General features: G+C 38.6%; 1 protein-coding gene across 1 annotated transcript in view; it reads left to right on the top strand.

Moving 5' to 3' along the window:
- Positions 1-17,798, top strand: part of NALCN (sodium leak channel, non-selective) — a 232,873-nt gene extending 215,075 nt beyond the window's left edge. Inside the window, exons 33-44 of the mRNA XM_057402107.1 lie at positions 88-162; positions 2,789-2,908; positions 3,877-3,945; positions 5,733-5,881; positions 6,575-6,668; positions 7,125-7,257; positions 7,825-7,940; positions 10,036-10,193; positions 10,826-10,976; positions 13,101-13,250; positions 13,935-14,052; positions 15,779-17,798. Of these exons, the coding sequence (XP_057258090.1) occupies positions 88-162; positions 2,789-2,908; positions 3,877-3,945; positions 5,733-5,881; positions 6,575-6,668; positions 7,125-7,257; positions 7,825-7,940; positions 10,036-10,193; positions 10,826-10,976; positions 13,101-13,250; positions 13,935-14,052; positions 15,779-15,972 (1,527 nt within the window). The 3' untranslated portion in view covers positions 15,973-17,798. The remainder of the gene's footprint in view (positions 1-87; positions 163-2,788; positions 2,909-3,876; positions 3,946-5,732; positions 5,882-6,574; positions 6,669-7,124; positions 7,258-7,824; positions 7,941-10,035; positions 10,194-10,825; positions 10,977-13,100; positions 13,251-13,934; positions 14,053-15,778) is intronic.
- Positions 17,799-18,025: the final 227 nt, after the last annotated feature.

Raw genomic sequence — 18,025 nt, 5'->3', positions numbered from 1 at the left:
AAAAGTTAAGTCAATTAAGTTTAAGGCAATTAAGTTTAAGGCAATTAACAGCTACTCTTCTGTGAACACATTTTGTTTGCATTTCAGTGGGATGCTGCAGATCCAGTGACTGTGCCTTTAGCAACAATGTCTGTTGTTTTCACCTTCATTTTTGTCCTTGAGGTAAAGTAATATATTTCATGACTTCTTGAGATTAAGACTGGTATGTATATATTTTATTTTGTCTTTAGGGATGGTCTCTAATTCTTTGCTACGGTTTTTATTTCTGAACATGTATATTTGGGACTTTTCATGTCACTTGTCTTTAAACATGTACTGCAGGAATAAACTTTTCAGTTTGTTGGTTGGGTTTTTTTTTAGTATCATATCTCCATTTAAGTCCTTTTAATAAGCTATGCCAAATTCCAATATTGTGTCTTTGTTGTTGCATGTATCTGGATCCTGTGTGGTAACGATTCTCTATCTGTGAGAAAACTGTAACTACAACCAACTGTGCAAGGTGTACTTAGCCTATTTTCACAGGACTGGAATCTAAGGACTCAAACACGTTTTAAAAAGCACTTTTATGTATAAGGCTATCTGTAGTGTAAAAAGCACACATTTATGAGGTTAAAGAAGAGCCTTCCTCTGTTAGGTTAGTACACAGTTCTTCTGTAAGTTTGTGGTTATTTTTCTTTTCAGTTCCCTCTGAATAGCTGATACCACTGTCAGAAACAGGATAGTAGACTACGTTTCCCACTGCTCTAATCCAGTATGACAGTTCCTGTGTTCCAGTGATACATTTTGCCAGCAGTGATGAATAAACAATGATGTGAATACCTTGTAGCTAGAGTATGTCCATGTTGTTGCTTCTCTTTCGCCTACCCAGGAGAAAACAGTATCTCCTGAGAGACTGAGTAAACACAGAAAAATTTGATTTGTATCATACACAGACAGGTTTTAATTTACCTAGTAACTATTCTTTAGAAATACTTTTTTATTTTATACTGCCAGGGGAAACAAATGCTCTTCTAGAATTTTAAAGGAACTTTGCCAGAGCCAAGAAAAAATTGTTGACTGCCTCAACAGGCAAGCTATCACACTGAGTGCACACAGTTCACGGAGAGAGAAAGCAGCTTCCTGCCCAGGATCTTTCCTGATGCAGCAGTCTGGTTACAGTCTGTTATACATATATATATATATATATATATATATGTTCTGCTAGCACTAGCAGCCATGGTCCATGAGGAAGGCCAAAGACTTCTGCATAGCTAATGGCTCTGTGTCCAGTCTAAGGACTCCTGATTCAGTCTTAAATGCTTACTGCTCACAACAGTATATGTGGTAAAGAAGAACAGGAAGAATTCGGAGGCCTCACTTCTGTTACCACACTGATGATCACAGAATAAAATGAGATATAATTTTTTTGTTTGCACAGTGTGGTACTCAGTTTGAGATTATAAACATCTGAACTTCAGTGGTTTAATTCTACATGCGAGCTAGATATTTAAGCTGTCACTGTGAACAAGGGAGTTGTGGGGTGGGATTCAGTTACCTAAATAACTAAAGGCATCAAAAGCGTTTTGGGATACCCTAGCTGATCTCCCCTTGCCTGCACTAGCTGCTACAAAAGGGCAAGGGTGTTTGCAGGTCTTCTGTCAGCCCTGTCAGCCCCACACATCTATCCAGTATTCTAGGGCATCTCCGCTGACTTGGTAGAAGGAGGCAAGATACCTTCAGGTACCTCAAGTGAAAATAAGACATTCAGAGACCATATTCTTCATCTCGCAGTCAGGCTTCAGAAAACATTAGCATGGCAAAAAAATAACTGGAAAATCAACCTTTTATGTCAAACTAGTGTCCTTTTATATGCGGTTTTGGTTTCAGGAATGTAAAGAATACTGCTAAATGGCAATGCTGCAAGGTGGGATGGAAAAAATCATGTAATGAATGTCTGACATTTACAGCCTTTATATGGTAACACTTGATTTGCTTTGAAGTTTAATACAAACTGTGTATGAGAAATTCTAAAGTGTTCCTTCCATTATCCTACCTCAGTATCTTTTAGCTGTTGTAACTGTTTCCTATCAGTATCTATTCTTAATCTTCCTCTCTATGCTCCTGTTACCTATATTGGAAATGTCAAGCACTTTGGCTGCTTTTACCAGGTACATTGTAAAATGTACTGTCTTTACAGTTCTTAGCTTTCTTCTCTTACATCTGCTGAATACAGATGGTGCCAAGTACAGAGTATTCTTTATGGCAAGAAATATCTGCGATATGGGAAAGCTTTTTAAATAATTTGAACTACAGGTGCTACAAAACACAATGTGCTTATGTGATTTTAGCCTGCTTACGGACAGCTAGCTAGATAGGATACTATACTATACCCCTTTTAGCTACGTATTATTGACAGAATAATTTTCCAACTTCATTACTTGCTTATCTATAAGAAAACTTAAACACAGATTCACCTCAGCAATCTATACATTAAGCATTCAGTCTAAGGTGGTCAGCTGCACTCCTTCCTTCGATACTTGATGGAGAGAGAGAGAGAGAGAGAGAGACTTCCAGAATCCTGTGCATCTCCTGCTTTTGGTCATCTGTAATCTTCCACAAGTACCAGTTTTTCTCCATCTAGCAGCCTAACTTGTCCACATGGGAACAGCCAGCTGACATGAAACCTGTCCTTGGCTGTTTGAAACTATTTCATAAGACAAGCTCAATCAAACATTTTAGAGAATGGAAAAGGTTCTTAAAGCAAGAAATAATTTTTTTAGTACAACTGAGAAATTGTTTGTATTCATAGGTCACAATGAAGATTATTGCCATGTCACCTGCTGGCTTCTGGCAAAGCAGAAGAAATCGGTATGATCTCTTGGTGACATCTCTTGGAGTTATATGGGTGATACTTCACTTTGCCTTACTGGTAAGATCTACAAAACAGAGTTCCCACGATTAAGCTTGATTTTATTTGTTAAGCAGCAGCAGTAGGATCACTGCTGTTCACCCAGATAAATGCTTGGGAGGTTTATAAGGCTGAGACAAATTAAGCTTTATGCTAAGAAGAAGGAATCACTGTCTTTGGCAATGATAATGTACAAAAGTTGTCTTACTGATATGAGGTAAAGTCTGCAAATATGGTAGAAAACTGAAGTCTTTAGGAGGGATGTGAGTGAGGAAAGAATATGAAGAGACTGAGAGGCCCTGCCAACAGCAGCCTTGGGAGCATCAAGGAAGAAAGAAGCAGTGTACAGAATCCACACAGCAACAAAGGACTGGAGGAAGGCATAGGTTCAAAATTGCTGAACAATACAATCTGTCTCAAACCCAGCAGTGACTCTGGACCACTGTTTTTAGCTAAGGGTCAATGTTTAATCCAGGAAGGCGTGGAGGAAAGGGAAGGAAGTCAGCTCTCCCTCTGTCCCACCCTGGTTTTTAAAATTTGGCTACAGCCTGTTTCCCTTATTTAACAAGGGAAGGAGAAGGGGTAGCTGATACTTGTCATCAATTGCAAGTTGTCAAAGTCATCTTGCCCTGACATTCACAGTTTGCTCCCTGCTACTGAGTGGCTTGGAAGGCCTGTAAATTTCTGTAAGCCAGCAGCTGCCTAGACAAGTATACTGGGGCTGTTGGACATAATTACAGCCCAGCTAATAGAAGATTGTAAGTTTTGGGGTTTGATGTATGGGGAAGTTGGGTTAGTGGTTTTGAAGTGGTAGAGCTTCTTCTGCTAGTTTCTTACTGCTCCACTTTACTGAAATATTAGTGCTGGTGGTTAGTGATTTCTCTTGTTTCATATGGCAACTGCCCTACATTATTAGAAGACCAGATATCATGATCTTTTCATGAGATCCCTGGGGTACATCTATTAAGTCTTCTGTGTTTCTGTTCCAGAATGCGTACACATACATGATGGGGGCATGCGTAATTGTCTTCAGATTCTTCTCGATTTGTGGGAAGCATGTAAGTATAAATTAGGAACTACAGCCATTGTAGTGCTCATGTACATATTAAAGGCTAGATGCTGTGTCTCTAGTGCACATTCTGTAAGGCTCCATTTTATATGCCAAAAAAAAATGAGACTTCAAGCAGCAGCTTCCAATTTTATGTGCTGTCTTTAAAATGTCAGGATTTTAGGTATATTTTACAATAGCACTATGTTACAGTTATTGGAAAAGCTTCATTTTTTGCAAAAATAGAAAAAGTGCAACTGCAATGCCATGCAGATTTTAAAAACACTCTCTAAAACTCTGAACAAATATTGTGCGACTTTCAGTCCCTGCTGCTGGTGTGATGTGCATGCTATTTGCTTATTTTCTCTGGCAGACTAGTTGAGTGGTGGTTAATGCTCTCATTATGGTAGTGCTCTCTTTTAGAAGTTTCTTCCTCCAGAGTGCAGGTTTATGTCTTGTGTCTCTACAATGTACGTCTTATCACAGTAAAGGACTTACATTCAATTAGAAAAAAAAGTGGGCCAAGATACTCCTCTGGAAACACTGCCATGGCTACAAAGCAAGTCACTTCTGAAGTTTGTATTTCTTTTGTGTTTGGATTTGCTCTGGTGTAATTGAGAGGAGGTTGGCAGAATAAGCATAGGCAGAGAACAAACACATTTGTTTAACAAGTGGTGACACTCTGCATGCTCTTGCTGTAGAACTTCTTAGACTATCCAAACATTTTCTGTGAAGTCTGACATATTAAAGTAAATGTGATGAAAAGCCTGCTGTACTAGGTTGCCGGGGTTAAGAACAGTAAGTCAGAGGGTTTGTTCAGTAAAGATAAAAAGTTTTCTTTCAATCAAACTACACAGAGCCTGTAGAGCCTTGGAACTCAAATGAAAAATCCTTGCTTCTTCTATGCAGTCAGACCAAGTGATTGCCTTCAAAGCCTCCTGATTGATTCTGAAGTTTTTTCAAGGTTTTAACCTAGGCACTTGTGCTTTCATGTTAGGAGCTGTATCAGTTTCACTAATTTATCTGTTGTGATGTAATTTGATGACTGAAAGTCAGCATGAGTTATCAGTTTGGTGTATCTCTAAAGAAAACCGCTACCCTCAGTCCCATTTAAAAGAATTTTCCATAGCATCCAAATGGCTAAGTGATTAAGACAATAATAAGAATAAAATGTACAATATGTATGTATGGGAAAGTAATATCTATTATCTAGGCCTACAGCCTATGGAATTTCCAAAAAAATGCTCTCTTCTTAAGCTCTTTTGGCCAACTTGTGTGAGAAATTACTAGTTTAATCAAGCTGTGCTGATCTTAAGAATACCCCTTTCCCTATACATCAATCCATTCTTTTAGGTAGGCTGCAATATCTGTGGTTTCCACGTAACAGCATCACTTTCAGATAAGCCCAAAGTAGTATACTGCTGTGTTCATGCAATGCTAATTTTGATACTTCTGGAGTATACTGATCCTAGAATATTATAGTTAAGCTTATGCTGTATTATTGCTGTGTTATCCTACACTATTATCCTATATATTCTTTGAGGAGCAACATCTGGACCTTGCAAATTAGGCAGATATGCAGATCTCTTTAACAAGTAAAAAGCCCACTACATTTCAGAGGAGGACACAAAATGTTCAATTCCAATAAGATTCGTAATGTCTCCTTTCACTGGGTTCATCCCTCAGTATATATGTGTAAAGAATTCATTTTCAAAATGGCAGCTGCAGCAACGCTCTCCCCTTTTATCTCTGCTTTCCTTAATGGCATCATGGACTGCTTCTTCTCTGTCCTTCCAGGTGACACTAAAAATGCTACTCCTGACTGTGGTTGTCAGCATGTACAAGAGTTTCTTCATCATAGTGGGAATGTTCTTACTGCTTCTTTGTTATGCTTTTGCTGGAGTAGTTTTATTTGGTACAGTGAAATATGGAGAGAACATTAACAGGTACAGTACATACTTACTACCTCGTGGGGATGTTCTTTAAACAGCCTGAAAAAATTACATTCTACTAGAGAGTTTATCTGTGGTAAAAAACAGGCAAGTCCCCAGGTCTAGCTGAAGAGCTCTAAACAGAATTTCAGTTAGGAGACATGGAATCATTTTTCCAGTTCTTGTGCCTCAGACCAAATGACACCCAATCCAGCCCAGAGCAGACCTAGAGCTATTCTTCATTACGCCAAGTGGAATATGCTTCAAAGCAGCACTGCACTAGCCACAAGCTGCTGAAACACACTGTACCTACTACACCTTATCACCAACACCCAATCTATATATCAGCCTGATACAGACAGGTGACAATTCTGTGAACTGGATGTTAACTGAAGATTTCCCAATCAATAGCATCACCAGGCTTCAGGAAGAGAATGGAGACAGGAGATAGGATCTGGCCTTAAGCCTGTGTTAGATCTTTGATAAAATGAGACAAAATGCTGAGACCTGCGTCTGAGCTAGAGTTCAGCTATTATATCTTGAGTCATGGAATAAATAATTCAATGAGCTCATTCAAATAATTCTGTAACTATTTTTCAGACTAAAATAGTTGAGCAATAGAAAATGGAAATTATTTGCATTTATTCTTGCCAACGTTTTAGTTCTGGGATGTGAAATGATCTCTCTCTCTCTTATTCTTTAAAACAGACATGCAAATTTTTCATCAGCTGGCAAGGCTATTACTGTACTCTTCAGAATAGTTACTGGAGAAGACTGGAACAAAATTATGCATGACTGCATGGTAAATACAATACTGCCAGAAATAAAGTAGACAAGAAACAGGAGACAGCCTTGCATCTCAAAGTATTTCCAGTATTTTAGCTTTGTACACGGAATGTTGTGATTGCCTTTATCTCTTCAAGAAAGAATAATGTTCACTAAACCTCAGAACATGACACACAAATTGCAGTTCCAATCACACACTCACAGTGTAATATTTCATGGGGCTGGACTATTACATGATTTAAAAACAAAAATAAAAAGATGTTTTAAAAATCAGATGTGCAGTAACTCATTTTTTCCGCTCTTTGCTTTGACTGGGGCACAGTGACTTTTCAGATTAACTTTAATGCCTACACTTTGGCTTATTCACTAATTGGGATGCTTTAGAGAAATAGTCATAAGTATTATATTTATTGCAGAGAAACTAAAAATCTCTTTTTATGATTGCTTGACTTTGTTTTCTTTTGTTTTGAAGGTCCAGCCTCCATTTTGTACGCCAGATAACAGCACCTACTGGAAAACAGACTGTGGAAATTATGCTGGTGCTCTTATGTATTTCTGTTCATTTTATGTCATCATTGCATACATCATGCTCAATTTGCTTGTTGGTAAGTGAAAATACACATTAATAACAAAAAGGTCCATCTTGGCACGTAGTGTGTTAGATGCAAGTCTGTTGTGCTATTCAGTTATGAATTCACTGTTACCTTATATGTATATGTTGGTTTTGATACTTCTCTGGTGTATGCTAAAACTCAGGATGTTTGGGGATGAAAGTTTTTAAACAAAGAGAATGTTGTATTTGCATAGTTACCCTAAGAAGTACTATTTTCTCAGCTTTTCCTTTGTCCAGTTAACATTTTTCCAACAACACTGGAATTCATCTAGTTGATAATCTAACATCTTCCAGTATCAAGTAGGTGAAGATGTTAGATTAGGCATCTCACCAGCATTTAAGACATACCTTTTAAAAAGTGAGCACAGTGAATACTAATGTAGCACAACAGTATATTACCCATTCAGAATTCTCATCTGAACATACAGCTGAAGGCATTTATTAATGTGAAGTTTGTGCAACAGAATTAATATTGTGCTGAAATCCATTGTTGCTTATAGAAGTTATCCTGTCAGAAATTAATTACAGGCTTTCTTTATTTTGTTTTTGTGGTTTGCAGCTATCATTGTGGAGAATTTCTCCTTGTTTTACTCAACTGAAGAAGACCAACTTTTAAGTTATAATGATCTTAGGCATTTTCAAATTATATGGAACATGGTTGATGACAAAAGAGAGGTAAGAAACTTAACAATGTGCACAGAAATCCAGTAAATTTTCATTTTTCCTTGAAAAAGTATATGGGGAAACCAATGTGTGTTGACAGAACTCAATGAGCAGTTACTGTTCAAGTTCTAAAAGTTCAGTGAGCATGACCTAACATCTTTCATGGCCCTTCAAATACTGACCTCTATTCTTTACTACTGTGAAGTAGTTACAATAGTAGATTTAAAATCAAATGTAGCTAGCTATTCATAGAATCAATACAATATCATCTTTCCTCCCAGCTCCCTGAGAGTTGTTCCCCAAGAGGTCTGTAGACTCACGTCTATTTATGTGTCTGATCTTCAAAAGGGCTTTGCTGAGATCTTGGCATTGTGTCCCATAATAACTTCCTAGAGAAGCTGATGAAGTATGGGCCGGATGAGAAGACGATGAAGTGAATTAATAACTGGCTGAATGTCCAGGCCCAGGGTGTGATGATCAGCAACACAGATTCTAGCTGGACACCAGTAACTAGTCATATACCTCAGGAGTCAATACTGGGTCCAGTCATGTTCAACATCCTCATTAATAATCTGGATGATGAGGCAGACTGCATCCTCAGCAAGTTTGCAGATGACACCAAACTGGGAGGAATGGCTGATATAGCAGAGGGTCGTGCTACCATCCAGAGGGACCTCAACAGGCTGGAGAAATGGGATGACAGAAACCTCATGCAGTTCAATAAGGGGAACTGCGAAGTCCTGCATTTAGGGAAGAGCAGCCTTGGGTACCAGTACATGCTGGGGGCTTACCAGCTGGAAACAGCTTGGCAGCAAAGGGACACAAAGATGATGAAGGGACTGGAGCATGTTTCCTATGAAGAAAGTCTGAGAGATCTGGGGCTGTTCAGCCTGGAGAAGGCTAAGGGGGGAATTTACCAATGTATATAAATGCCCAAAGGGAGAGTGCAAAGATGACACAGCCAGGTTCTGCTCAGTGGTGCCCAGCAACAGGACCAGAGGCAAATGGGTACAAGCTGAAACACAGGAGGCTTCCTCTGAACATCAGGAAAGATTTTTTTCACCATGAGTGTTACCAAGCACTGGCACAGGTTGCCCAGAGAGATTGTGGAGTCTTCATCCTTGGAGATACTCAAAAGCCATCAGGACATGGTCCTGAAAAACTGACTTTAGGAGGCCCTGCTTAAGCAGAGGGGGTCAGCCCAGGTGACCTCCAGAGGGCCCTTCCAACTTCAACCATTCTGTCATTCTAGGAGGAGAAGAACATCTGGGAAACTGAGCTGTTCAGATGCCCACACAAGTTAAATCACCATCTGAATAATTCATGACATCACTAAGATTTTAATATAACAACATGAAGGAAGTTGGTTGTTTGTAGCTGGCACATGGCTGTGCTGGAGGTGGAAGCTGAGTCTGTACTGAGAGTTCTACATCCATCATGCCCAGCATTGACGGTATCTCTCTCTGAGGTAGAACACCACATTACAGCAAGAAATAGTTCCAGTCAGGCTCATTTAACAGAACAAAATATTTTAAAAGTATGGATACCACAGTTTCAGAGGGAAACACTGTAAGTCCTAATTTTTTAACAGCAGATCAAAATTGTCACAAGAAGAGCAACACATGCTGGGTTGACTCTTAGTGCAGAAAACCTTTGAAAAACTAGTAAACTCCCAACATTCTCCTCTGAAAAGCTGCACAGAGAAGGGGACAGGTTTACAACCAGGTATAGGCCTGGCCCTGAATGTTTAAATTGTAGTTTAATTTCAGGTTTTCAAAGGCAGCTCTTTGGGCATATGATCCTCATTACAGATTAGTGCAAATGGGGAAACTAAATCCCTGAGCAATTTTGAAAATTTCTGGCAAAATTAACAGCACAGATTCTCATCATATATCAGTCAAATAACAGCAAAGACTTCTGTGAATGCGCTGAAGAGCTGGCTGCATGTGTGTATTTTTCAGTAATGTATTCACAGTGTCTTAAATATGCCAGGATTTGATGCAGAGTCTGTGCAGAAACAGTGTTTCTCTCACTGATCAAGTTGAATGTCTGAGCTGGTTGTTAGGTCACAGGAATAATTTACCATCTATTACACAATTTTACCCAGGGAGTAATCCCTACCTTCCGAGTGAAATTTCTTCTGAGGCTTCTGCGAGGCAGGCTGGAGGTTGATCTCGACAAGGACAAGCTCCTGTTCAAGCACATGTGCTACGAAATGGAGCGGCTCCATAATGGTGGTGATGTCACTTTCCATGATGTGCTCAGGTATGCTGAGATTTTTCTCTAAATCTGTAGAACAGGTATGATGGCCTGTTTCTCTCCAGGCCAGCCAGCATTCATTAGGCTTGGGAGGCAGTGCCATTTTAAGTGTAATACAAAAATTGTATTTCCCTCATTTTCCTGCAAAATATTACTGCTGGAAAACGCAAGTGCTGGGGAATTAGCTCTAAGTAATTTTAACATTTTCATTGGAGACAGTTTGTCATAAACAGCAGCACTCACGTGTTGTTCTTGTATCTCAAGTAATGAAATATTGTTCTCGCATGTGTAGCAACATGACAATGAATCTGACTAGAAATAAACAGAAACGGGAACATTATCCAAGCATAAACACTTTGGGGAAAAAGGGGGGGAATGAAACCACCACAGATGCCCTAGTTACTTACAGTTCAGTACCTCACCTGTATTGGATAACTAGCTCTAGTGATAAGGTTTTCATTTGTTTTGAGCACCACAAGTCTTTTCTGCAATCTGGAAGCCTCAAATGTGAATTTATTGCGTACACCTCAATTACGTATTTTTGCACTGAGGTGTTAAGTATGAGATTTGATTTTCGAAATTAAAATGTAAGGTCACCAGCATTTAAAATAAAAATTAAAAAGCCGTGTTTCTTCCAGCATGCTTTCGTATAGGTCTGTTGATATCAGGAAGAGTCTGCAACTGGAAGAGCTGCTTGCTAGGGAACAACTGGAATATACCATAGAAGAGGAGGTGGCCAAACAGACCATACGCATGTGGCTGAAGAAGTGTTTGAAGCGAATCAGAGCAGTAAGTCAAGCTAAACTAGTCTCTAAATGGTTGCAGACATTGTACTGCTCAACAATGCTGGAATTTGCTGTCGCTATGCTTCATTTACTCTGGAGTCACAATAATATTGAAGAAGTATGTAGCAGTTGCTAACTCAGCAAAAGAAAAAAAATGTTACAGCTCAACTGAAAGTGCTATAAAAATAGGCACCTTGAAGGCAAAAACTGTCTTCCTGCCAAAAATGTATCTGTCTTTTCAATACAGCAGGAAGATATATGTGAGGAAACCGAAGTCAAAGAAATACATTAAAAACAGTGTAATTTGATGAAACCTCACAGGCCGAATCCTTCCTCACAGAATGTAATTGTATAAATTTCTTGTCTTTGCTGGCAGAAGATACCATGATCAGTCACCAGCAAATGAGTCTTCAAATGGAACCTGTATCTAGACACATCATTGGAGTGAGCCATTACAGTAACTGTGTTTGCAAATGAGCAGTGTGTACATGCACATCAGGTATATGAACCAAGACGCACAGTAGCTGTGTCTATGGCAGCAAACCAGACATGGCCAAAGCACTGGCTTATGATTGGAATGGGGTCACCCATACTTGTTAGCATGTTCCTCAGCACAGTTTCGGCCCATGTGTACTCATACTCTCCCGGACCACTGCCATAGGAGCGCATCACTGCCCTCCAGGCATGGATCAGAGTAGAGACTGCTCCCAGTATGCAGTGGTTGAAGCCTGAAACTGTCCTGTGTGGTAGATGGAAGATAAGCAAGTCCTGGCCTGGCATTTAGCTTCAGGCCTGCAGGAAATCCCAGTCTGTTTAATTTACTGTTACAGACCTAGCCAGTACTTCTGTTTATGCAGTGCTTCTGGTTGTCAGAAACTTTTTTGCCTTTTCTTGGGGTAGCTACAATATATGCTGGTCACCATTTTTCCTTGGACAAAATCTATATTAAAAAAAAAACAAAAAAAAACAGGAAATTTGGATTAGGTTTTGAAGTTATTCTTCTCTTTTGTTCAACAAATAACTCTTCCTTTATATAACATGTCACAATCTGGTTGCACTGATGACTGATTTTTCAGTTACTGTAAGGCTGAGTCCAGGGTTTGGTCCATATATTTTCCATTTTTATAAAAGCTTACTTCTTGTGAATGGAGGTTTTCCACAGAGATCTGTGATCATGGGATTTTTTTGTGTTTGTAAATTTATAAAAAAACCGTAACTGGACAATTTGAATGTAATGTACATTCCAGATGAAATGTCAATTTTCAAGGCATATTCAGATAGTTTCATTTTGATCTGATCTCTGTTATAATAACGGCAGTAAATTTAATCTCAGCTCTCAATTCCAGGTTTATTCAACTCTGTTGTTCATTTCATTATGATATTGAATTACACTATGTTAAAGTAAATATGCTATTCATTTCACTCTAATAATATGGTTCAGATCATTTCACATTATATGAACCTTTTATAAACTGAATGTAATTATGGAAGTTAATATATATTTTCAAATTCTGATGTTAGTCTCTAAGTCTCTCTAGAGGGAGCATGTGAAAACTACCCAGGAAAGTGAAACCCTTCCTAAGGGCTGTTTATTTTAATTTAAAAGCAAATTAGATTGTAAGATCATAATGGTAGTAGATTTGTTTTTCTATTTGTATTGTAAATCTATATTCAGTCCCAAGGTTTCCACTGCTGTTTTATTCAGTATTACTGACAGCCTGTTCCAAAGTTCATGAAAGAAATCAGGATGTTTTTCATTGCCTTCATCTAATTTGTAGTGAATCTCTACCAATTCATTTTTCCTTTTCTTTGCAAGATTTTTTTACTCATAAATTGAAAACTTTACGTGTTTTTAAACTCCAGGTTTATACCAATAATTGAGCAGCTTGCCTTCCACTTAATATAGTTTATAAGTTTTATCCTCTATTCCCTACATACAGGTTAGACATATGCTGGAAGTCACTGTATTTAAATAGTGACCATCTGATATATGTAGTTTTATCGATGCATCTGGTATGCGTATCTGGTGCGTAATGTTTGGTTAAATATTTAGAAGGTTTTAAAAAGAATAAAACACTGTGGTACACCAATGAGAACATTTTTGTTGTCACATATTGTACCTTAACAGAAACAACAGCAGTCATGCAGCATTATCCATAGTCTAAGAGAGAGTCAACAGCAGGAGCTGAGCCGATTTCTGAATCCTCCCAGCATTGAGACAACACAGCCAAGTGAAGATATGAATGCTATTAATCAGGATAACGGCACACAACCAGAGGTATGTTCACCGTAAGACTATCATCTACTTGGAACAAATTTAGAAAGCTTCCATATTTCTTATTTGTTCATTTTTAAACATCATTTTAACTGGAAAAGTTGAAAGCATTATCTTGTTTTGTTTAGGTCTTTGCCATCAGATGCAGAGGCAAGATGGTCTAAGGCAATAACTCCCCAGAATAGTTAGCTGTTTTGCTAGCACCATAAAGGGCAAACTCAACTGTACAATTCTGGCAGCACCAACTTTCAGCTCTAGCATGAGTTGTTTACAGGCTCAGGGTTATGAAGCTTTCCTGTCCAAGCATTCTGAATATTTACAGAGTGATAACATTGGGCATGCTGGGTCTTTGAGCAGGAGTCCTGGAATTTTCCAGGGTAGGGAATGAAGTAGGTACAACATAAGGACTCCACTGTAGAAGGCCGAGAACAAGTGTGTACCCTTCAGTGGGACTGTCTGATGGATTGAGACCAAATGGGGTATGGGGAGGGTGTAGGGGGTGATTATTTTGTTCCTATTACCCGTAGTTGTCTGGGGCAGTAAACGGAAGCCATACTGCCTTAACAAATGGCAGTATATTTTGTTTGTATTCATGTGCAAAGCTTGGAAATAGAGTAGAAAGACAACACTTTCTAAGATCATCCCCATGCAGTAAGGAACTATGACTAAGATTCTTCCTCTGTTCAGACAAGTAGCCAGCAGCAGCTTCTAAGCCCAACACTTTCTGACAGAGGTGGCTATCGACAAGACTCTGGAGATGCTGGAAAACCTCAGCGGAAATTTGGACAATGGCGTTTGCCATCAGGTAAGTGAAGAATGTTTATTAGTATAGTCTCCACATGCCAAATCACTGCTGTACAATAACAAACCATGAGAGGCTTCATGATTCAGAGTTCTATCCAAGCAGCAAGCTTGCTGCTTGGACCCACATCAGGGTTTTTCTACACTCATGCATGATAAAATACAGCAGTCTTTCCTCTTCCTTCAAATTCTGAAAGTTTGGAAGATTGGCTCAAGCATTACCATATGCAGATGGTTGGATTTTTTTACTTTTTCAGATATTTACTCAGGATCTTTGGATTGGGGCTGTACTGTCACATCTGTTTGGAATAGAATCTTGTGCATTTAGAGTTTTCTTTTATCATATAAAGCACAGTGCAAATGAAGTTTTTCCTAACACCAGTACTTCTGAGTGCCTTGTCTTGTCTAAGCATACCAGGCACATGGTTTATACCTTACACGATAATAATATGTTATTATATCTTCACTTCAGCCAGGAATTGGCCAGGTGTACAATCAGTTTCCAATTTATTTTCTCATACTCAAGTTATTCTAGTAACTGTAGTCTGGTATAAAATAAAGGCTAGACTATGCCTTATAGGAGGGTGGGAGGGTATAGCCTGACACCTTATGAAATCTTTATCTCAAGAGCACTCCCCATCACCCTCTGCCACCTGAAATAGTCTCTTTTAAAGTGCATAATGACTTCTGCTGACTGCATACTCATGACCAGTAGGTTAGGTGTGTGCACATCAACCTGCTTTCAGCTGTCATCAGTTAGTCCTATTCCAAGTCAGAGCACTGCCTTCAAAGGCTGCCACTGTTCAGACCCTAATCACATCTAAGTGGAAGTAGAAAAGATGATCATGCTGTGAATACCATCAAACCTGTGACCAGAGTACTTGTCCAAGAAACAGGACAGCTTAATAGAGAACTTGCAATCCATGTTTTCTACTTAAACATCACTGAGCAGCAAAGATTGCTTTTTTTTGGAACAGAGAGAAAGAGAGGGAGCATGCAAAGGAGGAATCATACTATTGTAGCCAACTGGATAGGTTTTTCAAGTGAGAATGAAGAGTTCAGGATTTCCTTTCTTAGTGCTGATCTTGGACATGTCAATCCTAAATGTGCCTTAGTGGACAGTCTCAGAAAAGGAGGGTCACCTCCATGCATGGGACAGCCCAGCAGATGGTAAATACTCTGCCTTCAGTCCAACAAAGGCATATATTTAAGATCATGAATAGCATCGTTAAGATCACCTGTGGGTTTTATATACTTACACATGGGGTTTAGTGCTTTCCTAAAGCCATACTGGCTTCCACCCTTAGGCCACAATAAAATCACTTCCTAGGTGTAGCTGCTGCCCTTAAATGCACTTTTTTTATCCTTTTTTTTGCCACTTACCACTTTATCATTTTGCCAGCAGGTCAGGTCAAGTAAGTACTGCCTAAACCATTCAGGCTGCAATTGGCCAGGTAAGAAGAGATCAACTCCATCAGCTATCCCAGCAGAAGGAAATTAAGCACTGCTCAGTTAAACTGCTCTACCAGCAAATTAGTGGGAGCAGTGTGAACAGCTGGAGCTGGGAAAAAAAAAACAACAACCACCCTACATTAGAATAGAGCCTTACTCTTTCTGCACTAAATCAGTTTAAAAGTGCCCCAGTTAAGCTAGTCCTATATGCCTGAATTCTGCGCAAAACTGTTCAAGAAGCAGATCTTCTCTAATACAACTTTCTGTTTCATTTATAGCCCCCAAACCAATAAGCCATTCAGTGTCTTCAGTCAACCTCCGCTTTGGTGGACGTTCAACTATGAAATCTGTTGCATGCAAAATGAATCCCATGTCTGATGCTGCTTCCTGTGGATCGGAAGTCAAGAAATGGTGGACAAGACAATTAACTGTGGAAAGTGATGAAAGCGGAGAGGACCTTCTTGATATCTGAGAAAAAATTAAGTCATACTGCAACAACAACCACTTCAAGTACAATCTTTTTCTATGGTTAGAACTGAAGATGTGTGTGATGTACAATTTCTTTAACATCAGTGTCATAATCAAATGCTCATCCTTCTGCCATATGAAGCATAGCACACACGTGTTAGAACTCACCTCTATAGGCACTAACTGTACTTTAAGAAACCTGTATACAAGAGCAGTATTAACAAAGCCAGAGAGACTATACTGCCTTTAGCAGGCAGGGCGTTGAAATATTTCCTATGTTCTGTAGCTACATAATGAAAACGTATTTTGATATACACACCTTTGTGTTTTTCTTCAACCTATACCATACTTCAATGTGGAAACACTTTACAATACAGGGGTAATGTACTTCTTCTTTTTGTGTTTTCCCTCAGTTCTTATTTAGTAATGTTTCTTTAGACAGATTTTATTATTCACAAATCACCTGAAGAGGTCAGCACTGACTTCATGTTCAAGGAAAGTGTTTTTACAAAGTGCAGATTCTGAATTACAATTCTAAGATTTTTCTGGACCTTTTTAAAAAATATGCAAAATACAGGAAAACCAATTTTAAAAACAGAAGGTGAAGGATTGGCTTTTAAAATGTAAATATCTTTGACGTTTGGTTAATTATGCAAAGAGCTTGATTTTCATAGAGAAAACAGGGGAAAAAAATCAAGAAAAAAAAGACATGAAAACTGTGTCTCTAAGCATCCAGCAAAAGACCTCCATGTGAAAAATACGGTTTATGCTTCATTTTCCGAATATACTGGTTATTCATATGTATGGTGTCATTCTCCTGTTAATTGGGTCCCGTTTCTTTGTGTAGTCATAACTTTCTTCATGTCTGTGTGATAAAAATTAGCATGTCGGGGGTTCTAATTACAGAACAGTATTGTATGGCTTTTAAAATACAGTCCAGTTATGCTGCAGAAGTGAATTTTACTTACCCATGTTACTACTCATGCTACAGCCCTGCAAAGCTAAGGCATGACACTGTACTGTGGTTAAATACCTTTGTCTCTTTTATCCTGGTGCATCACATTTTGACATGTTAGCCTTCTTTTATGTTATGAAGCATCAATAGTGCTACATTATCACTGGTGAAAAAAGCAGCTATCCTTTCATATCAGTTTTTCCAGTGAAAGGCCAAGGCTATACAGATATGGAGGTGGAGAAGAAAAGCCACAAAACACAGAAGAGTTCTTTAGTTTCAGAATTTAAGGCCCTCTAAAAATGTAGGATAAAAATGTGCCCTTCCATCAGGGAAGAACTAAGAGGTTGCAGATTTGGTAGCTCAGCCCCCATCTGGGTATTTCAGCATAGCGAGGACCTTTCTGTTACCATTGTTTCCTATGGAAATGATAGGTTGCTCTAATATGGCCTGATGTGAGATCTTGTAAGAGGCTCACAGCTAATGTACATCACCATTTAAAATATATGTCCTTTAAAAAGCAGACAAAAGCCAGTGCTCTGTGATGTTTTCTGGCCAAAATATTAACGTAGAGTGGTCAGAATACAGCACTGTTTTCATAGATGCCTTCACCATAAATGCAAAATCAGTTCTGGCCATAAAATAGTTTTCTTGGCATCTATCAGTGTTTTGTTCCCTGTGTATAGTTGAACATGGTTTAGATTTTTTTGGTTTTTTAAATAGTCATATTGAACACATCTGTATTTTGTGGTTTCTTTATGTGTTTTGGGATATATTTAAGTTGAAATCTAGTCAATTGTAACTCTATAGTAATAAATGTGTGCATTCTCTTGTTTACTAAATTAACAGCCATCAACAAAACCTCATATGCAAATACATTCCTTTGTGTTCTGTTTTGTGCGTAAGATGAGCTTTTGTATATATGACAAAAAGATAAATACTGGATTTATAAAATAAAGTATCTTTGAAAGTTCAATAATATATTGAACTGCAGATCTTTCTGAATCATTCTTGCTGCAAATCTTCTTTTTAAAAAATCTGGCAAACATTTTTTCCTTGCCTTACAGTACTCTGTCAATAAAAGTGAGTTGCTTTAAGCAATATT

This window comes from Pezoporus wallicus, unplaced genomic scaffold (genome assembly GCF_028554395.1).
Source record: "Pezoporus wallicus isolate ANWC-B61680 ecotype Strahan unplaced genomic scaffold, APGP_CSIRO_Pwel_v1 contig_6520, whole genome shotgun sequence".
In the NCBI taxonomy this organism is placed as follows: domain Eukaryota; kingdom Metazoa; phylum Chordata; class Aves; order Psittaciformes; family Psittacidae; genus Pezoporus; species Pezoporus wallicus.
The sequence above is the reverse complement of the archived record's forward strand: the minus strand, read 5'-3'. Positions and strand labels throughout refer to the sequence as shown.